At 41.6% G+C, this 24,250-nt stretch overlaps 1 protein-coding gene across 10 annotated transcripts in view; it reads left to right on the top strand.

The window, feature by feature from the left end:
* MYO5A (myosin VA) overlaps positions 1-24,250 on the top strand; it is a 240,985-nt gene that overhangs the window by 138,374 nt on the left and 78,361 nt on the right. For all 10 annotated transcript variants that reach the window (XM_062205939.1, XM_062205938.1, XM_062205944.1 and 7 more), the window contains 8 exons: positions 2,175-2,300; positions 6,849-6,932; positions 14,788-14,949; positions 16,253-16,350; positions 18,232-18,318; positions 18,408-18,516; positions 22,201-22,412; positions 23,301-23,457. In XM_062205939.1, coding sequence (XP_062061923.1) covers positions 2,175-2,300; positions 6,849-6,932; positions 14,788-14,949; positions 16,253-16,350; positions 18,232-18,318; positions 18,408-18,516; positions 22,201-22,412; positions 23,301-23,457 — 1,035 coding nt within the window. The remainder of the gene's footprint in view (positions 1-2,174; positions 2,301-6,848; positions 6,933-14,787; positions 14,950-16,252; positions 16,351-18,231; positions 18,319-18,407; positions 18,517-22,200; positions 22,413-23,300; positions 23,458-24,250) is intronic.

Raw genomic sequence — 24,250 nt, 5'->3', positions numbered from 1 at the left:
AAAATTATCCAATTAAAAATCAGCCTGCTGGGCCGGCACCGTGGTTCACCAGGTTAATCCTCTGCCTGTGGTGCCAGCATCCCATATGGGTGCCGGGTTCTAGTCCAGGTTGTTCCTCTTCTAGTCCAGCTCTCTGCTGTGGCCCGCGAGGGCAATGGAGGATGGCCCAAGTCCTTGGGCCCCTGCACTCACGTGGGAGACAAGGAGGAAGCACCTGGCTCCTGGCTTCTGATCAGCACAGCGCCAGCCATGGCGGCCATTTGGGGGGTAAACCAACGGAAGGAAGACCTTTCTCTCTGTCTCTCTCTCTCTCACTGTCTGTAATTCCATCTGTCAAATAAATTTTTTTTTTAATCAGCCTGCTATAGATTTGTTGAATTTCAAGTCCCACCTGCTGTTGCCTTGGCAGGGCCAGACCATATAATTTCATTGCCCTTCTATGCAGTGAGTTCCAGTTGCCACAGGTTGATACTCCTAAGCATCCAGACTTCTTACAGCATCAAGAACCTGAGCTGATGGGAGCTGGCGCTGTGTTTTAATTGGTAAAGCCTCTACCTGTGATGCTAACATCCCATATGGGCACCTGCTTGAGACCCAGCATTCCATATGGGCACTGGTTTGAGACCTGGCTGCCCCACTTCCTATCCAGCTCCCTGCTAATGTGCTTGGGAAACAACATAAGATTGCCCAGGTGTTTGGGTACCTGTGCCCATGTGGGAGACCTAGAAGAAGCTCCTGGCTTGGGACTTCGGCCTGGCCCAACCCCAGCCTACTTGTAGAGTGAATCAGAAGATAGAAGATCTCTCTTTGTCTGTCTGTCTCTTTCTAAATAAATAAATAAATCTTAAAAATAAAGGGGGAAGGGGGACCAGCGCCATGGTGCAATAGGTTAATCCTCTGCCTGTGGTGCCGGCATCCCATATGGGTACCACTTCTAGTCCCAGCTGTTCCTCTTCCAATCCAGCTCTCTGCTGTGGCCTGGGAAAGAAGTAGAAGAAGGCCCAAGTCCTTGGGCCCCTGCACCCACGTGGGAGATCCCGGGGAAGCTCCTGGCTCCTGGCTCCTGGCTCCTGATCAGCACAGCTCTGGCAATTGCAGCCACCTGGGGAGTAAACCAGTGGACAAAAGACCTTTATCTCTGTCTCTCCCTCTCACTGTTTATAACTCTGTCTCTCAAATAAATAAATAAAATCTTTAAAAAAATAAAAAAATAAGAACCTATACTGAACAGGTTCAATTGAAAGTAAAACAAAACAAAAATTGTCTACCACTTATTACCTATCAAATATGTAAGCTTTAACTTGCATCCTTTCATTTGATAGCCCAGGTCAAGTATTCCTTATTTAAAATGCTTGGGGCTAGAAGTGCTTCAGATTTCAAAACATTTCAGATTTTCATCTTAGGATACTCAAACCATACTAAATTAATGTTGTACATATATTCTTGATGAAAGCCATGATTTTGTACAACATATTTTAGAGGAATTTGCAGAATTGTGAATATATACACAGGAATGGAACTGCTAGGATTTTAACCTATGAATAGATTTCTAAGAACATCCAAGATATACACGAATAAGAAGAAAAATTTGGCAGCTATCATAATAACAAAAAACAGGAACTTAGCAGCCATAATACGAAAGTGCTATTATTATTATTAAGAAGGAGGAGGAGGAGGAAATACACAGAGTATATAGAATGGTCCCCTTCTTGTACAAACCTTAAAAGATAATAGGAGATAATGAAGTGGAGGAAATGGTGAGAGGAGACTACTCTCCATTTTATACCTTTCTGAATTACAGAAATATTTCACAATGTGAATCACTGAACAAAATATTAAAAATATTAAAAATGTACATGACAGTTGTAATATTTCATTTTTAATTTGTGCGCTTCTGTTATTTTAAAAGAAGATCAAATATTTCTTTGATGGTTTCTGGTATAGTTAGATTGAGTTGCGCAGAGATTGGCCTGAGTTGCCCATTGGGAAAGTCTTAGTTGTGGTCTTCATTAGTAATTGGTTTTAGACCTCTACGAGAGAAATGTGGGAGGAATAAATTTCTAAACTAAATATAGAAGTCGTTAAGTAAAGCTAAAAATTAATCTGTTGGCAGCTGACACTTGAGAAGTTTCTCAGTATTCATCTTGTTTTCTTTCCTTGTTTCCTGAATGTAGATGCCTAAAGGTTCAGATGACACTTGGGCCCAGAAATTGTACAACACACATTTGAGCAAATGTGCACTCTTTGAAAAACCTCGTCTATCCAATAAAGCTTTCATCATCCAGCATTTTGCTGACAAAGTAAGGAAGCTTTATCTTTTCTTTTTGAATACTTAAGTTACTGAGGAGGAAAATCAGTAATCAAGAGGTATTATTTTATCCTTTGCTGATGCCTACATTCTGTCAACCCTATAAGGAAAGCAGTCTTCAGTGTCGGCTTGTTGGTTTTCTCTTCCTTTAACATAATTTGAATTATATATGAATTAAATATGGGTTTATGATCTTCTGTCTATAAACTTGAAATCTAGGACATTAAAAACCCAAAGTCTTTTTATAAGTTATTTAGTGGCTAAACCTGATCTTTTTTTTTTAACTTTTATTTAATGAATATAAATTTCCAAAGTACAGCTAGCTTATGGATTACAATGGCTTCCCCACCCCCCCAAACTTCCCTCCCACCTGCAACCCTCCCCTTTCCCGCTCCCTCTCCCCTTCCATTCACATCAAGATTCATTTTCAATTCTCTTTATATGCAGAAGATCAGTTTAGTATATATTAAGTAAAGATTTCAACTGTTTGCCCCCACATAGTAACACAAAGTGAAAAATACTGTTGAAGTACTAGTTATAGCATTAAATCACAATGTACAGCACATTAAGGACAGAGATCCTACATAATATTTTTTAAAAATTGATTAATTTTCTATGAAATTTCCAATTTAAAACCAAGTTGTTTTTTTTTCTTTTCATTTTCAATTATCTTTATATACGGAAGATCGATTCAGTATATACTAAGTAAGGATTTCATCAGTTTGCACCCACATAGAAACACAAAGTGTAAAAATACTGTTTCAGTACTAGTTATAGCATTACTTCACATTAGACAACACATTAAGGACAGATCCCACATGAGATGAAAGTACACAGTGACTCCTGTGTTGATTTAACAATTTGACACTCTTGTTTATGGCATCAGTAATCTCCCTAAGCTCTAGTCATGAGTTGCCAAGGCTATGGAAGCCTTTAGGGTTCGCTGACTTTGATCTTACTCCCACAAGGTCATAGTCAAAGTGGAAGTTCTCTCCTCCCTTCAGAGAAAGGTACCTCCTTCTTTGATGGCCCTGTTCTTTCCACTGGGATCTCACTCGCAGAGATCTTTCATTTAGGTCTTTTTTTTTTTTTTTTTTCTTGACAGAGTGTCTTGGCTTTCCATGCCTACAATACTCTCATGGGCTCTTCAGCCAGATCCGAATGCCTTAAGGGTTGATTCTGAGGCCAGAGTGCTATTTAGGACATCTGCCATTCTATGAGTCTGCTGTGTCTCCCACTTCCCATGTTGGATCGTTCTCTCCCTTTTTGATTCTATCAGTCAGTATTAGCAGACACCAGTCTTGTTTATGTGATCCCTTTGACTCTTAGACCTATCAGTGTGATCAATTGAGTGGCTAAACCTGATCTTTGATCTCAGCTAACTATGGTGCTATATATAATCTTTATTTATACGAGTTAGGTTGGTTATTTACTTATTTCAGTCTAGAAATATTAATGTGTTAGCTACACGTGACTGCCTTAAACTCTGCTGGAGGTATTAAAGAATGGTGTGTGAGCATACTGCAACTCTAAACACCTAAAAATTCTAAGTTCTAATGCACAGCATATTCTGAATCAAGAGATTCAGAATAGATGTGGACTTGTGTCATCCTTGGGTTGATTCTCTGGGTCCCTCCCACAAGGCGTGCTGACTTGGTGATTCACAAATTCTGTATTCTACTCAGAAAATCAGAGCCATGAAATGAATTTATCTTGCGAGCAGGTTGTGGGATAGGTTTTGGAATAAGCTTCCCAGGGTTAACTTTGGGGATTGAGGACTTTCTGAGTCTACCTTCATCATTACCAGAAACTTCAGAATAACTGCAGGACTGCCCAAGTATTTTGTGCTGCAGGCTGTGGAGCTCCCTGAGTAGCAGCTAACTGCTGGTGCTGTGGTTTGGGAAGAGGAACAGTCCATTTTCACATAGTATGGTTTCACCAAATCCTGCGAAATTTCCGTACCTTCTACCTCTGTTTGTTTCAGACAGCCATTTGCTGTTTGTGATATTTTCTACTTTAATCCCTTCACTCTTTTTTTTTTGAAAATTTTTTTAACTTTTATTTCATAAATATAAATTTCCAAAGTACAACTTTTGGATTATAGCAGCTTTTTCCCCCATAACCTCCCTCCCACCCACAACCAACCCATCTCCCGCTCACTCTCCCATCCCATTCACATCAAGATTCATTTTCAACTATCTTTATATACAGAAGATCAATTTAGTATATACTAAGTAAAGATTTCAACAGTTTGCACCCACACAGAAACACAAAGTATAAAGTACTGTTTGAGTACTAGTTATACTGTTAATTCACATAGTACAACACATTAAGGACAGAGATCCTAATGGGGAGTAAGTGCATAGTGACTCCTGTTGATTTAACAATTGACACTCTTATTTATGGCATCAGTAATCACCCGAGGCTCTTGTCATGAGTTGCCAAGGCTATGGAAGCCTCTTGAGTTCACCAACTTCGATCTTATTTAGACAAGGTCATAGTCAAAGTGGAAGTTCTCTCCTCCCTTCAGAGAAAGGTACCTCCTTCTTTGATGACCCATTCTTTCCACTGGGATCTCACTCATAGAGATCTTTCATTTAGGCTTTGTTTTGTTTTGTTTTGTTTGTTTTTGGCAGAATGTCTTGGCTTTCCATGCCTGAAATACTCTCATGGGCTTTTTAGCCCATGAGATCTGAATGCCTTGAGGGCTGATTCTAAGGCCAGAGTGCCGTTTAGGACATCTGCCATTCTATGAGTCTGCTGTGTATCCTACTTCCCATGTTGGATCATTCTCTCCTTTTAATTCTATCAGTTAGTATTAGCAGACACTAGTCTTGTTTATGTGATCCCTTTGACTCTTAATCCTATCATTATGACCAATTATGAACTGAAACTGATCACTTGGACTAGTGAGATGGCATTGGTACATGCCATCTTGATGGGATTGAATTGGAATCCCCTGGCATGTTTCTAACTCTACCGTTAGGGGCAAGTCCAACTGAGCATGTGCCGAATTTACATCTCTTCCCTCTCTTATTGCCACTCTTATATTTAACAGAGATCGCTTTTCAGTTAAATTTAAACACCTAAGAATACTAGCAATCAGGGAAATGCAAATCAAAACCACAATGAGGTTTCATATCACCCTGGCTAGAATAGCTCACATACAGAAATCTACCAACAACAGATGCTGGTGAGGATGTGGGGATAAAGGGACATTAATCCACTGTTGGTGGGAATGCAAACTGGTAGAGTCACTATGGAGGTCAGTTTGGAGATTCCTCAGAAACCTGAATATAACCCTACCATACAACCCATCCTACTCCTTGGAATTTACCCAAAGGAAATTAAATTGGCAAATAAAAGAGCTGTCTGCACTTCAGTGTTTATTGCAGCTCAATTCACAATAGCTAAGACATGGAATCAACCTAAATGCCCATCAACAGTAGACTGGATAGGCCGGCACCCTGGCTCAATAGGCCAATCCTCCGCCTTGTAGCGCTGGCACACCGGTTCTAGTCCTGGTCGGGGTACTAGATTCTGTCCCAGTTGCCCCTCTTCCAGACCAGCTCTCTGCTGTGGCCCGGGAGTGCAGTGGAGGATGGCCCAAGTGCTTGGGCCCTGCACCCCATGGGAGACCAGGAGAAGCACCTGGCTCCTGCCTTCGGATCAGCACAGTGCGCCGGCCGCAGCGCGCCGGCCGCAGCAGCCATTGGAGGGTGAACCAATGGCAAAGGAAGACCTTTCTCTCTGTCTCTCTCTCTCACTGTCCACTCTGCCTGTCAAAAAAATAAAATAATAAAATAAATTTTAAAAAGTAGACTGGATAAAGACATTATGGGATATGTACTCTATAGAATACTATACAGCAGTAAAAAAAAAAATGAAATCTGGTCATTTGCAACAAAATGGAGGAATCTGGAAAACATCATGCTGAGTGAATTAAGCCAGTCCCAAAGTGACAAATATCATATGTTCTCCCTGTTTGGTGAAAAGTAACAAAACATCTAAAAGGAAACCTGTCAAAGTGAAATGGACACTATGAGAAACAGTGACTTGATCAGCCCTTGTCCTGACTGTCAAGGAACAGTTTACTACTTTATTCTTTTTAGTATTTTTTTGTTCTACTTAATACTATTGGCTGAACTCTTTAATTAATCCCTTCACTCTTAAGAGGGAACACTCCTTTTGGAAAGTGAATTGGTTTAGAGATACAGTGCATTGGGTCAGCATTGGAGGAGCTCTCTCTGGCCACCGCGGGAGAATAGGGTTAGTGTCTTCTGACTCTGCTTACCCATGAATTGGGAGGATCTTTTAGTCCACACTCAATCAGCACCACCATTGTTTCCAAGGGAAACAGTACTGGGGGTATCATCCTTTAGTGTTAACATGCTTATCCAGTTTCTCTGAAAAGACTGAACATACCACTTTGCTGAGAGATGGTCATGGAGCCTGAGCCCAGTGAGTATTTTTGTTGTTGACAGTGATAGAATCTGTTGAAAAATTTTATTTGTTAAGGAGAGTTCTCTTGTGTTTTCAGGTGGAATACCAGTGTGAAGGCTTTCTCGAGAAGAACAAAGACACTGTTTTTGAAGAACAAATTAAAGTTCTTAAATCAAGCAAGGTAACCATGGATGAACTACTTTAATTGGAATATATTTAATAAAATGTCAGTTACCTAAGCATTAGCGTTTTAACAATAATAATGTCTTGTCTAACAAAAACATATTTTACTTTTTAAAAAAATTATCAAATATATTACACGTACTGTATGTCAGGTCCTGTTCTAAATGACTTACAAGTGGTAACTCATTTACTTCTTATAAGAAGGTATTACCATTTCTCTCGGGGTGTGCAGGAGGCACCTGAGGCACTGCTACCTCATGCCTCATGAGTTTCAAATCAAATGAAAACCTAGGCTGTCTTGCTCATTGTCTATGTCGTTTACCACTCAGCAGTGTTATCTTTCAGTCTTGCGTGAAAGTGTTGCCCCTGCGGTGGTTCTAGATTCTTGAGCCTTTGGAGAGACTGTGAGAGAAAATAGTCTATCTGCTGTGTCACGTTCAAGGGCTATGCTAGAATCAGGGACTTCTGCATTGCATCCAGGCAGGGATTCGGTTCTAGGTTGTCTCCGAGTGCAGTTCCAGGTGTGGCCCAGATCACTTGGGAATTGTTTTTCTTAGGTGTCTATATTATAACACTGCTTCCTAGTGCAAAAAGACTATTCCAGATGGCAAAGAACTGTGATGACTGTACTCTGTTGATTATTAAGTGCATCCCACCTTGACCCTTTGACCTTCAACCAGAAAGGATGGGGAGGGGTGTACAACTTATGTTCATTCTGCAGGGAGCAAGCCAGGGAGCCAGCTACTTGATTCGGCAAAATGAAAGTTCAAATATCCAGTAGAAAAGTAAAAATCAGGGGCTAATATCAAGGCACAGCAGGTTAAGCTGCCACTTAGGATGCCCACTTCCCATATTGGAGTGCTGGTTCAAGTCCTGGCTACTCTACTTCCAATCAAACTCTTGGTTAATGTGCCTGGAAAACAGCAGGTGATGGCTCAAGTACTTGAGTTGCTGCCATCCATATGCTATACTCCGATGGAGTTCTTGGCTCCTGACTTCGGCCTGGCTTACCCCCAGCTATTGAGGCCATTTGAGGAGTGAACCAGAGGATGGGAGATTAGCATGTGTACTCACTGTCTGTCTCTCTCTTTCTCTCACTCTGCCTTTCAAATAAATAAATCATTTTTAATTTATTTATTTTGAAGATTTATTTTATTTATTTGAAAGACAGTGTTACAGAGAGATGTAGAGCCAGAGAGAGAAAGAAAGAGAGGTCTTCCATTCCACTGGTTCACTCTCCAAATGACCGCAACAGCCAGAGCTGCACCAATCCAAAGCCAGGAGCCAGGAGCTTCTTCCAGGTTTGGCACGTGGGTGCAGGGGCCCAAGGACTTGGGCTATCTTCTGCTTTCCCAGGCCATAGCAGAGAGCTGGATCGGAAGTGGAGCAGCCAGGACTTGAACTGGCACCCATATGGGATGCCGGCACTGCAGGCTGGGACTTTAACCTGCTGCACCACAGCGCTAGCCCCAAATAAATAAATCTTTTTTTTTTTTTAAGTAAATGTTTGCTTATGAATTCTTCTTGATTCCTGACTAATTCTCTTTGTTTTTCTGGCTTATTGTGAAAGAATACTTCTATATGACATTTTCATATATGACTCTTGTTTTTAGAATAAAAATTTTTATTTTCAATTATTTTGATAGTGTGAAGATTGCATAAAGACTGAATCCAAGTTTCAGCTCTCAGAAAATGAGTCCAGATGTCTATAGAAAAAGTCAGTTTTTTCCCTTCACCTGTCAGGTGCTGGGTATTAACATTTTATGGCTTATAGGATTGAGGTGTAAAAGAAAACTCTCATAGTGCTGGTCTCTAAGTATTACTCAGTTGAAGTTCTCTATCATTTTGACTTGCAGATAGTGATAGAAACCATGAAAAACTGGTGTATATTACTCCTTTGCCCACTAATTTAAAGAGAACATTAGCAAGCTCTCCTTCTCCAGGCATCCATCATCAGTTGTGTCTTTATTCTGACCTGACTGGCTACTGGGCCCTTGATCATCAGAAGGCAGCTTTGTGTTCTCAGGAATCCTGCAACAGTCTGTGTCCATTGTTGAGCCAGAGTGGAAAGTGTGTATTATTTACCTATTAAAGCTTGCAGGCCTCTCTTGTCACCAGCCATTGCAGAAATCCAACCCAGGGAATCTGATAGCAACTATAATATAGCAGTAATTGGTTATCTTAGAAGTACTAATTTTAGAAGGTTAATATTTACATGTTTAAAATTGACTTTTTGTGGTAATACAATGTAGGGTCTGTTCTATGACTTTTTTTTTTTTTAATTTGTAACCCTACCCAAACTTACAACTTGAAAAGGCATTATAAACTCATTAGAAAGTATCTTAGTTGATATTTTTCACCATAAAAAAATCTATTGTTGCCATCAAGAAGTACATACATGAATTGTAATTCCACTTAATACTAATAAATACCAGTTCTCTCTCTCTCTCTCTCTCTCTTTTTTTTTTTTTTTTTTTTTTTACAGGCAGAGTGAACAGTGAGAGAGAGAGAGACAGAGAGAAAGAGAGAAAGGTCTTCCTTTTGCCGTTAGTTCACCCTCCAATGGCCGCTGCGGACGGCGCACCGCGCTGATCCGAAGCCAGGAGCCAGGTGCTTCTCCTGGTCTCTCATGGGGTGCAGGGCCCAAGTACTTGGGCCATCCTCCACTGCACTCCCGGGCCATAGCAGAGAGCTGGTCTGGAAGAGGGGCAACCGGGACAGAATCCGGTGCCCCGACAGGGACTAGAACCCGGTTTGCCGGCGCCGCTAGGTGGAGGATTAGCCTATTGAGCTGCGGCGCCAGACTAGTAAATACTAGTTCTACCAAATACTATTAAAATGACTTTCAACCCTTACTGTCTGAATTGCTGATTGCTGAGGGGAAGCACAGTTTAGCTATTGAATTTATGTCTTTATGTCTCAGATCTCTCGTCTATAAAATAGAATCATGAGAGTATCTACTCTGTGGGAGTTTTGTGAGAATTAAATAGGTTCTGCTAAACCTTCAAACATACTCATGAATAAAAACCTCTTAGGGAATAATGTTGTTATTGTTACTGAGATTATTTCTTGTCCTCATGAAACTGTTCTTGGTTTCTAATAAATTTTTTTAAGGTTTTTTTTTTTTTTTTTTTTTTTTTTTTAATTTGAAAGGCAGAGTTACAGAGAGAGAAGGAGCCAGAGAGAGAGAAAGAGAGAGAGAGAGAGAGAGATCTTCCATCTGCTGGTTCATTCCCCAAATGGCCTCAATCGCTAGGGGTTTTCCAGGACAAAGCCAGGAACCCAGATCTTCTTCAGGGTCTCCCACATGGGTGGCAGGAGCCCAAGCACTTGGGCCATCCTCTGCTGCTCTCCCAGGAGGCACTCGTAGGGAGCTGGGTCAGAAGTGGAGCATCCAGGACTTAAACTAGCATCCATATGGGATTCTGGTGTCTCAATTGGTGACTTTACCTGCAATACCACAAAACCGATCCCATCAGATTTAAAAAAACAAAAACAAAAACCACTATTTACTACATATAGAAGCTCAGTCTTAAGCAGTTCACAGCCTTATCTTTAGAGAGACCAATCAAAAAACAAGATGGATGTCCAGAGATATCTGTTTACTAATCTTTTTTGTTTATCTATCTTTAAATAAGATTGCCCTCTAAGTCAGCAGGGAAATGGATATATTTTTCAGAAAATGATTTAAGAAAACTAGAGATTTAGTAAGGTGAACAAAGCAAATGAAATAGACAGAGGTCCCTGTGCTTGCGGGGAGTTGAGCAATAACCACTTAATCACATACTTAGATGTCATATCATACAGTAGTAAGTGCTATCAACAAAGTCAAATGGAGGGGCCAGTGCTGTGGTGGAGCAGATAAAGCCACTGCCTGCAGTGCCAGCATCCCATATGGGTGCCGATTTGAGTCCCAGCTGCTCCACTTCTGATCCAGCTCTCTGCTATGGCCTGGGAAAGCAGTGGAAGATGGCCCAAGTCCTTGGGCCCCTGCACCCGCGTGGAAAACCCAGAAGAGGCTCCTGGCTCCTGGCTTCAGATCAGCACAGCTCTGGCCATTGCAGCTATTCGGAGAGTGAATCAGTGAATGGAAGACCTCTCTCTCTCTCTTTCTGCCTCTGCCTCTCTGTGGCTCTGCCTTCAAATAAATAAATAAAATATCTTTAAGGAAAAAAAAGCTTAATAAAAAGAAAGTAAAATGGGTCAGCATTGTGGCACAGGAGGTAGTGCCACCACCTGGGACAGTGACATCCCATATGAGTGCTGGTTTGAGTCCTGCCTGCTCTACTTCCTGTGCAGCTCCCTGCTAATGTGCCTAGGAAGGCAGCAGAAGATGGCCCAAGTGTTTGAGACCCTACACCCATGCGGGAAACCCACATGGGAGACACAGATGGAGTTCTTAACTCCTGCTTCAGCCTGGTCCAGTCCCACCCACTGCAGCTGTTTGGAGAGTAAACCAGCAAATCAAAGATCTCTGTCTGTCTCTCTCTCTCTCTCTTTCTCTCTCTGTCTCTCTCTCTCTCTCTCTGTGTGTGTGTGATTCTCTCTCAGTGTAACTCTGCCTTTCTAGTAAAGAAATAAATCTTTTAAAAAATGAATGAAAAAGGGTCCCAAGCTAGAGTGATTAAACTTGAGCAGAGGTGAGTTGCAGCATTAGGGTAAATCAGGGAAGGCTTCCCTGAGAAAGTGACATTTGGTCTGAAACCTGAGTAATGGGAAACACCAATCCCAAGGGAAGTGCAGGTTGGGGGAACTGAGACTTAATAAATGGTTTGTGCTTGAGCTGCAAAAGAAGGCCAACGTGAGCCTAGTAGGTGAACAGGGTGTGTAGGACAGGGGGGCCACCTCCTGGAGGGAGTGCCTTGCAGACTTCACAGAGTGTGGATTTTGTTCCCGTGCAGTGGAGAGTCTAGAAGGTTTTCAGGTGAGGAATGATCGCTGCTGAGAGGAGCTGGACTTGTCGTGAGTGGAGGCGAGCATTAGTGATCTCAAGGAAAGATGGTGGACTGAGATGCTGAGGTTGCAGCAGTGGGGATGGCACGTAGTTTGTGGATAGGGTCAGCGGTCTTGTTGTTAGATTGGGTGCGGAGCATGAAAGAAAGGCAGAAACTGAGGATGACTGCTGCGTATTTGCCTCGGGCACTGGATGGCTGGCAGTGCCGTTTACTGGGTGAAGACAGGTAAAAGACCAGGTGCTGGGGGAAAGATTCACAAGGTCAGTTACAGACATTTTGCTTGAGATGGCAAAAATAAGTGGGCATGTTATATAGAAAGTTAGAAATGCAAGTCAGCCTATCAGGGGAGAGCCAGAGCAGTGGTGGATGTTTGGTGGTCTTGACAATTAGAGGGTGTTTGGAGCAACAAGACTAATAAGATTGCCTGGAGAGAACATGTAGATTAAAACAAATAGTAGAGCTAAGCCAGTCTGTTGGCATTCCGTGTTTTAGAGACTGGCTAGAGGAGGGACCAGGGAAGAAGTCTGAGAAAAGTGGCCCGCGAGGAAGCAGGGACACTGCTTAAAGAAGATATTTTAAAGCAATTTCTGATACAATTTAAAATATACTTGTTTTTTGGGAGGGGTGGGAGTGGGGAGTGGCGACAGGTATTTGATGCAATCGTTAAGCCACTGCTTCGGACATGCTCTTCCCAAATCAGAGTGTCTGGTTGAAGTTCAGGGTGTTCTGCTTCTTATTCACCTTCTGGGGAGGCAACAGGTGATAACTGAAGTACTTGGGTCCTTGCCACCCATATGGAAGATCCAGACCCAAATTGAGTTCTAGGCTCCTGGCTTCAACCTGATCCAGCCTTGACTGTTGGAAGATCTCTCGCTGTCGCTCTCATTCTGGCCCTTGGTCTGGCTCTTCTCTGTCTCTCTTTCACATAAAATGGAAATGTTAATTTTTAAGAAAAAAAATCGATGTACAGAATTTTAAATTTATAATCTCTATGGAGAAGAAGACACATGTGCTTATCTTGTTTATTCCAAACTCCAGAAACTAATCCATTTTCTGGTAGATACTGTAGAATACTCAGTAAATTGTGTCACTTAACTGTTGAATGTGATATTGCAGCCCAGCTCTCTTAACCATTTCACACAGAAGAGAGAAAAACAAAAATTAGGCTATTGCCAGTTTAGAGCCAGCAATTTATGTGAGAATGATATCACAGATAAGATTATGGAGTACATTGCCTATTACTGAATATCCTAGCATCTTTACTGCATGCTAAGTTTTCAGATCTGTTGGGAACTCTTATTTTTCTTCTTTTTAATACAGCTTTAATATCATACAATATAATTTTGAAACATTTATTTTATACTTTATAATAAGCAATGCTAGAATATATTCTTTATTCTGTGAAGCCAGGAATATATGTGTAGCAAGCAACCATTGTTAGTATGTATATATGCCATGAATCATTTCCTAAATTACCCTTAGGGTTAATATGTACTTACGTAACAAATGAAATAGTATGGTTTTGTTTCTCAGTGAATGAACTCTCATAAGAAAATTGTTTGTTTGTTTGTTTGTTTTTTTGAGATACTTTGTCATTTTCAGTTAACTAATTGGTAGTTGTAAATATAAGGTGACTTATAAGAAGGATCAACTTCATTTATATGAGATGGGCACTGTTGTAAAGACACGTGCGTATGTCAAGATGTTCCTGGGGATTAGTTTGAAGTCTCCTAACCATATTGACTAGGGCCATCCTTGTTTAATATTCATTCATAGCCTGGTAGAATGTCAACTTGATTATAGGATTTATGCAAATTACAAATCACTTGAAAACAAATATAAAAACTTACAGGATAAGGGCGGAGGTTTTTTTTTACATGTTTTTCTACAGTCCAAAATATTTTCATAAAATTATTGGTTCACAATTATTTAAAATCTTATAATACTGAAAAATTATTTATGACACCCTGTGGAGATTTCCAGTGTTTTTTATTTTTAAATTGGCATGTAGTAATTTATAAATCTTTATGGGGTATAATGTGATGTTTAATTTCATGTGTGTAGTTCATAATGATCAGATCAGGCTAATTGGCATCAGGCTTTATCCCTTCTTTATATTGGGAACATTTGTATTCTCTCTATTAGTGGTTTTCAGACATTTTATTACCTGCCCACTGTAGTGATCCCACAGTGCTGTACAACATTAGGAGTTATTCCACCCTGTGCCTGTCCTGTCTCCAGCCTTCAGCCCCAACCATCCTGCCAGCCTGTGGTGACCACTGTGCTCCGCTTCTGTGTGTCAGCTGTTTAACTTGCACGTGTGGGTGAGAATAAACATTGCAGAATAAACATTGCACATGGTCTTTGTCTTTCTGTGCCTGATGTGTCAGTGCTACTTCCAAGTTGGTGCACAGCATTTGCATGAGTGGGTAGACAAACGAAGCAGGTGAGTGGACGTTTGGCAAATGACTTACAAGTTTGGACCAGTGTTTTTCTCTACCTGATGATAAAACATTTTATGGAACTGAGGTAATAAGATAGGACTTTCAGTTAGTATCTTGCTAGTAAAATAATTCTGTTCTAAATCAGTAATGTGTTTAGAGTGGATGTGTCCTGGAGATTTAGGTTTCCCAGTGAGTCTAATAGTTTTCCTCTTGTTTCCCTTAAACATAGGTATCAAATTATTGCATTTTCCCACCTCCATTTTTCTAGCAATTATCTCACTTTTCGCTCATATTTTTTGACTTTTAAACATAGTGATTTCTGTATTGTAACTGTGACAGATTGCTTTAGGAAAAGAGTCTTTGTTGATTGAAAAAGCTTTGTAACATTTCTACTGTGAAGGCTTACTTTTAAATTTGGGTTTAGAGTGTAATTTTTTAACTGTTTTTGGCTCAGTTTAAGATGCTTCCAGAACTATTTCAAGATGATGAGAAGGCCATCAGTCCAACCTCAGCCACCTCTTCAGGACGCATACCCCTCACCCGCACACCTGCCAAGCCCACCAAAGGTAGACCTGGCCAGATGGCCAAGGAGCACAAGAAAACAGTGGGGCACCAGGTGAGTTCAGAACCCTCTGTTGCTTGATTCCTTCCCTCTGCTTCTCCTGAAGCCTCAGGTTTTCCTCCCTAAGCCTGCCAGCTGGGATCCTCAGGCGATGAGAGGTTAGAGCTTTCGCTGTGGGAGCATGAAACACTGGCCACACGTAATTCTTTAGACCTGTGAATGCTTAGGCCTTTCCCAAAAGGATTTTTCCCACATCTTAATTCTTCTAGTGCACATCTTCTTTCTCATCCACTGCCATCTTTGTTTTGTTCTCTGAGCATTTGTCCAGAGCATCCGTTAGCTTGGTCTGTGCAGGAGCAGCGCCCTCTCTCTTCTTGGATGTCTTGTGCTCTATGGGGACTGGGGAACATTACCCACACGCTTACCACCTGAACAAGGGGTGGGGGCTTTGGACGGGAGGCTCAGCATCAGTCGGCTTGTTTTCCTGTGTTTGGGACCCTGTGCCCACTGCAGACAGGAGCAGAGCCTGACACGGCTGGTCAGCCTCCAGGTCTGGTCCTATGTTCCTAATAGTAATCCCTCTCTGCCTGTCTTCCCTCTTCCCACTTATTTCCCATACTCTTTTACATTGTCTGCTTAAAAGTAGTATCCTGGGCAAAATTCCTGCCTTATGTGATATGGCCTTAATATTGTTGAACTAAGGTTATGGGGCCTGGCATTGTGGTGCAGTGGGTTAAGGCACCACTTGTGATGCCTGCTTCCTATATTGGAGTGCTGGTTTGAGTCCTGGCTGTTCCACTTCCAAATCTAGCTTCCTGATAATGGACCTAAGAAGGCAGCAGAAAATAACCCAAGTACTTGGGACCCTCCCACCCACATGGGAGACCCGGATGGAGTTCCTAGCTCCAGACTTCAGCCTGGCCCATTTGGAGAATGAATGAGTGGATGAATGATCTTTCTTTCTCCCTCTCTCTCCATTCCTCCTCCCTCATTCACTCTCCTTCTTCCTGCCCCTCTCTGTCTCCCTCTGTTGCTCTTTCAAAAAAAAAAAAAAAAAAACTTTTAATGAGGTTATATTGTCACATACAGAAACCTTTTATAAAAGAGGAGTAGGGGGAAGAGTGGGATTACAGCAAATGTATATTTAGCAGAATAAACATTTAAATGGTTTAGTCAAATTTTAACCCAAAATCCTACCATTCTCATTTAATATCAGCTTCTCTTCTGAAGATGGGTCAAGTTCAGAGGTGGCAAAGTCATCTCCATTAGTTTTATAGGAAGAGAATTTTAAATTGTTTTGTATAATTTATGGCGATTGACAAAACCTTGATGCCCCTTCCTGCTCTTTTTCATGCAGTTCCGAAACTCCCTTCACCTGCTTATGGAGACCCTCAATGCCACTACCCCTCACTATGTGCGCTGTATTAAGCCTAATGACTTCAAGTTCCCATTCACGTAAGTATCTAACTACTAAACACAAAAGTCTCCGTATGTCATAAAGAGTGCCAAACTAACATGAAGGAAGGGGGAGCAAAGAAACTACTAGTTAATAGATTTTTTTCCAGTTTCTCTTCCCATTTGAGAATATAGAATATGTGAACAAATTAACAGGTAGCCGTCCAAGGATTTGAAAAGTTGAAGTCAGCTTAGCATTTCTAGTTCTCTTTTATTTTAAATTCACCTCTGTTCAAGGACTTTCTTGGCATTTTGATCATATGGACATTAGTTAAAACCAGAGTCAGTTGGAGAATGCTGCTTTGACAAAGGCTTACCTGATACTTTTCAGCTATTGAAACCATCTACGTACTTAGGCTTTTACCGACCTCTGCTGCTGTAGTTACCATGTATGAGGGGAGAATAAATATTTCTGGAAGATTTTTTTCTAAAATGGAGTATCTGTTTAATTTTAAAAGTAATAAAAGTGCATGTACACTGTGAAAACAGTTTCAAGAAATATACAATAGCATAAAAATACATGAGAAAGCATTCATCATACCCAGAGCGATTACTGACACAGGTCCTTCTTCACCAACATCCTTCTTTCCCTGGTCTACTTGGACACAGCTGGGGACAAGAAAACCTGACAAGGGGAGGGGCTCCTGCTCTCATTGCTGTTTTGTCTTTCTGTCAACTTGACAGACTGTGAACACTTTCCATATTGGCACATAAAAATACACATCCTCCTTTTAATGGCTACAGAGTATCTCCTGGTATAGATGTTCTATCAGCATTTATAGAAATTATAAACATATTTTTCTTTTTTTAATTTGTTTGAGTTATAGACAGTGAGAGAGAGAGAGACAGAGAGAAAGGTCTTCTTTCCTTTGGTTCACCCCCCAAATGGCCGCCATGGCCAGCGCACTGCACCAATCCAAAGCCAGGAGCCAGGTGCTTCCTCCTGGTCTCCTATGCGGGTGCAGGGTCCCAAGGACTTGGGCCATCCTCCACTGCCCTCCTGGGCCACAGAAAGCTGGATTGGAAGAGGAGCAACCAGGACTAGAACCAGGCACTTATATGGGATACTGGCGCCGCAGGTGGAGGATTAACCAAGTAAGCCACGGCGCCAACCCCATAAACATATTTTTCCAAAAACTTTAATTTTAGCTGCTGTTGTCCAGCAGGGGTGGGGAATGTCCAGTCCCTGGCAAAATCATTTGATCTGGCTCTGCCAAGGCAATCATGATGGGACTTGAAATTCAGTAAATCCATAGCAGTCTAATTTTTAAGTTGTAATTTTGTATGGCCCATGAGCTATGTTATGAATATCCAAATTGCCCTTGGCAAAAAAAAAGGTTCTCTACCCTCTGCCCTGAAATGAAATAAATATTTAATTTAATGTAACACAAAATAATAATAGTTTTCATTGATGTAGATGCTGTAAGTGCCTAGTACAACAATTTTTAAAAAAATAACTGAATAGAGCATATCTAATTTGTCCTTCCTGTTAGAGAAGTCTCCAGGACAGCCACTCCGTGTTCCAAGGGAGCTGTGTATGGTGGCCTCAGGAATTCTAAGCACCTAAAGTCAGAAAAAGCAATGTAAAGAGCCTGGGCAAAGTGCAAGGGCATTTTCTTTTGCTTTTGTAATGGGCTCAGTGGATGCTCTCATGAGTTTGTGGTACTGTAGGGATCGTTACAGCTCTGTATTTTTGTCACTAATTGTCTTCTCTCAACTCTATTGTGGAGTTTTCTACTCTGATCACTGCTACAAGTTTTGAATGCTTTCCTTCCTGATTTGTCTCTTTGGCTATGTAGGAACTCAAATTTTGATGGACTAGAGCAATTTGTGGCTACAGCAGGTTCTTTATGGATTATTGACTTTGGTTTTTATGTGTAGATTCGATGAGAAAAGAGCTGTGCAGCAACTGAGAGCATGTGGGGTCCTGGAGACCATCCGAATCAGCGCGGCAGGCTTCCCCTCCCGGTGAGCCTGATAGTGTTCAAACACAAGGGATCCTGATGGGAAAAGTTCACGGTTCTTCAAATAATCTGATAAGTTATTTCTTTTTATAGTTGGACTTACCAAGAATTTTTCAGCCGCTACCGTGTCCTAATGAAGCAAAAGGATGTACTGAGTGATAGAAAACAAACATGCAAGAATGTATTAGAGAAACTGATACTGGTGAGAAAGATTTCCGCTTACCTCTATCTGTATGGATATTGGCAGTAACCCTGTGGTTCTGACCTCTGAAAGCCCAGGAACCTCCATGAGAAATATCACAAATCCACATTATGAGGGAGTGGGGACCCACTGTTGGGAGGTCAGGCTCACTGTGGTCAGGATGCTGGAATCAGTGAAGAGAGGGAAACAGGACTGAGAGGCCTGGGCCCAGACCACAGAGCTGGACCTTCTTGTAGGGTGTGATCATTGGCAGTGAAAATTTACCTAGGGCTTGCTTAGGGAAGACACCCGGCCAGATGCTCTATGATGAAGAAAAAAATAAGTGTTGTTCTCAGGTAACACAGTCTGCCTTGGCAAGGAACTCATGTCAAAGATAAATGTAATATACCTCAGTGTCCATATCAAATGCTGAGTGAGTGGGACAAGAAATCAGAAGAAGGGAAAGCCACTGCCAGCTATGGAAAGGGAAAACAATTTCATGAAAGAGGTTTGTTTAGAGTCAGGCCTTGAATGATGGCCTAGATTACATTAAAATAATGGAAAGAGAGGCTGGCACTGTGGTTTAGTGGGTAAAACCACTGCCTGTGGTGCCAGCATCCCACATGGACGTGGATACAAGACCCTGTGCTCCACTTCCAATCCAGCTCTCTGCTATGGCTTGGGAAAGCAGTAGAAGATGGCCCAAGTCCTTGGGCCCCTGCATCTGTGTGGGAGACCTGGAAGAAGCTCCTGATTCCTGGCTTCAGATCGGCTTAGCTCCAGCCGTTACGGCCATCTGGGGAGTGGACCATTGGATGGAAGACCGCTCTCTCTGCTTCTGCCTCTCTGTAACTCTGCCTTTCAAATAAATAAATAAAATCTCCTCAAAAAACAACAACAACAACAAAAAATGGAAGGAAAATAATCTAGGAGGCAACCAGGTATGAATAAGTAGGAAAACAGAATTTATTTGTTTATTTTTTGAATATTTCTTTTTTTTTTTTATTTGACAGGTAGAATTATAGACAGTGAGAGAGAGAGAGAGACAGAGAGAGACAGAAAGGTCTTCCTTCAGTTGGTTCACTCCCCAAATGGCTGCCACAGCCGGCGCTGCGCCAATCTGAAGCCAGGAGCCAGGTGCTTCTTCCTGGTCTCCCATGTAGGTGCAGGGGCCCAAGCATTTGGGCCATCCTCCACTGCCCTCCCGGGCCACAGCAGAGAGCTGGACTGGAAGAGGAGCAACTGGGACTAGAACCCAGCACCCATATGGGATGCCAGCGCCGCAGGCGGAGGATTAGCCAAGTGAGCCACAGTGCCAGCCCCAGGATTTATTTTTAATGTAGTAAAGTAGTTTTTTCCAAGGAACATTTGTGTTTGGGAAGGAAGAGAACTGGTTATGAAATGTGGATTGGTATTAACAGAGTCTTGCATTCCAGGTTGAGGGGTTCTTTATGAAAATTACCTGCAGGGCTACTGCCCTATGCCTCTGAATTTCTGATTGAGTTTGTTTGAAGTGGGCCTAATTTGCATTTTTTAAGGATTATTTTATTTATTTGAAAGGCAGTGTTATGGGGGGGGGGCGGGCGCGGAGATCTTCCAATCATCCATCTGCTGGTTTACTATGCAGATGGCCACAATGGCTAGGGCTGGGCCAGGCCAAAGATGGGCATCTAGAACTCCATCCAGGTTTCCCATGTGGTGGCAGGCACCCAAGTACCAGGGCCATCTTCCGCTGCTTTCTTGGGCATAAAAGCAGGGAGCTGGATCTGAAGCAGAGCAGCAGGGACTCAAACTAGGAAACCCATATGAGATGCTGACATCACAGACAGCAGCTTAAGCTGCTGCACCACTAAGTGAGCCCTGATGATTTGCATTTCTAACAAGTTCACAGGCAAAGATGGTGCTATCTAAGGACTGCAGTTTGAGAGCCACTGCTCTGGGTCTTAGAGAATTTAAAGTTCAAGAAAGATTTTTATTTTTGACAGGCAGAGTGGACAGTGAGAGAGAGACAGGGAGAAAGGTCTTCCTTTTGCCGTTGGTTCACCTTCCAATGGCTGCCGCGGTAGGCGCGCTGCGGCCTGTGCACCGCGCTGATCCGATGGCAGGAGCCAGGTGCTTCTCCTGGTCTCCCATGGGGTGCAGGGCCCAAGCACTTGGGCCATCCTCCACTGCACTCCCGGGCCACAGCAGAGAGCTGGCCTGGAAGAGGGGCAACCGGGACAGGATCGGTGCCCCGACCGGGACTAGAACCCGGTGTGCCGGCGCCACAAGGCGGAGGATTAGCCTAGTGAGCCGCGGCGCCGGCCCAGAAAGATTTTTTTAAAAAGTAATTTTTGTTTGTTTGACATTAGTCTGGATTACCTCAGTGTTTTTTGCAGTGTTATATTTGTATGGGAAAATAGAGAAACGATTAGGAAATGTAGGTTGGCATTTATAGTCTTAGATACCATCGAGTTGCTTAATTACTGACTATTAATTAAATATGATATGTCTTCTTCGATAATGTGTTTTTTCTTTGAAAGAGCTAAGGTCACTGTCTTAGTCATGTTAAAAAATCTGGGGCTGAGTTTAGCTGAACCCTTTCCTAACCGGGGTTCAGATGGGAATGTGGAGATAGAGCGGAAAGTAGAGACAGCTGGCTTCCTTGCCAGAGCACCCGAGGCCTGGATCAGGGCTTTGCAGGGAGTTTAGGCAGGGAGGATTACGAAATGGAGGCAGGATTAATATGAGGTGCTTTGGGGAGAGCTGGGTGATGAAGGGATAGCTGCTTTCTAGCCAGGGTTTCTATGTAAACCTTATTGATTTAAATTAAAATTATTTTAGATGTATGTGGAGGTTTCTGATTTCCTGGTTTCATACACAAGATAGGAGAGACCGCTTACAGTGAAAAGTGCTTTTCTTTCCTTGTGTTTAGAATTTCAGAGTGTAGTAGTGAGTTTCACACATGAATTCCACTCTTCCTTTGATACAAGAGTAGTTGTATCTTACATGCTATAAGGTGAATCGTAACATAACGCATCAGAAATATGTATGTCTATGTTTTCTGCTCAGCCTTGCTTATGATCAGAAGTCACTGACCAATATAAATGAATTTTTTGTGCAAAGAGCTTGAAATTTATAGGGTTTTATACATACTTATACAATTTTTATTTGTTTATTTGCATATACTGTTAATAAAGCCAAGACACAACTGTTTAGAAACTTAATTCTTAAGATGAATACCCAAGGACTTTTTGGTTTTTTTTTTTAACTTTTATTTCTGGTGTGCTTCTTCCTGCCTTACTCTTCATCCTGGTATTTTTGTCCCTTCAGCTTTCTCATGGATCATACAGCCTGATGTAACCCTTACAGCCTGGGCAGTCAGAGGGAGTGTCAGCATCTCCATTTCCTTGAGATGTTTAAAATACAAACAAGCAAATAATAGCTGCCTATAACCCACAACCAAGTTTTGGGCCTCAGATAATAATTCCAGGTAGAATTATTCTGGAAAATAACTCTTAAACTGCAGTTTTTCTTAAAATCCCTTCTATTTGCTCAACTTGCATAGGATCAAAAATCTGCCTCCATTAGTTAATTGTGACATAGCCCAAATTTTAGCTAATAGATTCATCCCTTTACTGATTCTGCTTCTAGACATATTTTTTCTCTTCTTTAGTTCACTTATATGGTCATTATTTCTGACTATACAATTTCTTCCAAAAATAGGACAAGGACAAATACCAGTTTGGTAAGACAAAGATCTTTTTCCGTGCCGGTCAAGTGGCCTATCTAGAAAAACTGCGGGCAGACAAACTGAGGGCTGCCTGCATCCGGATCCAGAAGACCATCCGGGGATGGCTGCTGAGGAAGAAGTACCTGCGCATGCGGAGGGCAGCTATCACTGTGCAGAGATATGTGCGGGGCTACCAGGCTCGATGGTAGGTTTCCTGGGGACCTCCACTCCAGCTCCCGGCCTCTAAGAGTAGGGTACCATCTGACTCTGTCCAACCTAAGACCGTGGTGTATGGCCACTGTACCTCAAGAGGCAGTATGTCCTCCCTTCTTATTTCAAGAGATACTGAATTAACTCATAAGACATTTAAATAGAATAAAATTTCACTTTGCCTAATGAAAGGTGCAGATTCACCCTCAAAAAAATTATAAATTGCTGCTGACTTAGGTCCTCAGAATTGTTTATACTTGTATGTGGTATTTGACAAAATTGTCTATAAATTAAAATGACCCTGGATATGAGCTAGTTAATAATGACTGTGAGGACTTTTGGGGCACAGTTAACTGGGATGGTCTGGAAGAGAATTATACTTCAGTATGATTATATACTAGGATAATTTTAATTTAGATATGTAAGTAGAAATGAATTAAGGAAGAATTTAAACAGATTCAGGGAAAATGTGGTGCACTAGTCATGAGTATATCTAAGAAAGCTGGTGATGAAAAAGTGGGGGATTTCTGTATATGTAAATCCTGTCTGCTCTATAAAAGGGACATAGCCTGAGTAATGAGCCTGTCCTAGAGAGAATGAACCTTTATGAGCTTCACTTTCCTAGTGTACAATCTGGCAGTGTGGGACATCCCACAACTCACAGTTAGGGAAGGCTCAAATGAGGAAATTCATCCAGAACCATTTGGAGAAACTATAAACTGGTATAAAAATATCAAGGTTGATTTAATAAATGGTACATTCTTAGAATAACAGTGGGAGTACTACTCATTATTCTTAAGATAGTAACACTCTTGAGTTCCTATAAAATGTGTTATTTCCTTTTCCTGATGACTGACAACATGCCACTGTTCTCTCTGGCCAGCTATGCTAAGTTTCTGCGCAGAACCAGAGCAGCAACCATCGTTCAGAAGTACTGGCGCATGTATGTGGTTCGCAGGAGGTACAAGATTACACGAGCTGCCACTATCGTTCTACAGTCTTATTTGCGAGGCTACTTGGCTAGAAATAGGTATCACAAGGTGAGACATTCGTTTTCAACTATGCTTTGTCATTCCATTAGTATTAATCAAATTCTACAGCTGAACAAAGTAACATAGGGGCTACTATGAATATAGGAGCTGTATGGAAACAAACAACAACTAAAATATGTTTTTAAGATACTAAATAATTCCATATATTTGTTTTTTAATTAATTTTTTAAGGAATACAAATTTCATAAGTACAACTTTAGGAATATAGTGATTCTTCCCACAATACCCACCCTTCCACCCACACTCCCATTCTCCTTCCTTTCCTCTTCCCATTCCCATTCTCTATTAGGATTCATTTTCAATTAACTTTGTATGCAGAAGACCAAGATTTCAACAGTTTGCACATAATCAAAACTGAGAACTAGTTTTACAGTTATCTCTATTATGAGTTAACTCATTGAGGACTGAGGTCCTGCATGGGGAGTTAGTGCACAGTGACGCCTGTTGTTAATTTAACTATTAACACTCTTAATATGACGACAGTGACCACCCAAGGCTCTTAACATGAGCTGCCTAAGCTATGGAAGCCTTTGAATCCACAAACTCCATTAGTATTTAGACAAGGCCATAAGCGAACTATAAGATCTCTCCTCCCTTTACAGAAAAGTACATCCTTCTTTGATAGCCACTTCTTTCTGCTGGATTCTTATTCATAGAGATCTTCATGTAGAACATTTTTTGCCACAGTGTCTTGGCTTTCCATACTTGAAATGCTCTCATGGGCTTTGCAGCCAGACCAGGAAGCCTTAAGGGCTGATTCTGAGGTCAGAGTGTTACTTAA

The sequence above is a fragment of the Lepus europaeus genome, chromosome 11 (assembly GCF_033115175.1).
Source record: "Lepus europaeus isolate LE1 chromosome 11, mLepTim1.pri, whole genome shotgun sequence".
Classification (NCBI taxonomy): Eukaryota; Metazoa; Chordata; class Mammalia; order Lagomorpha; family Leporidae; genus Lepus; species Lepus europaeus.
Note: the sequence above shows the minus strand (reverse complement) of the source record. Positions and strands in the feature narration are given on the sequence as shown.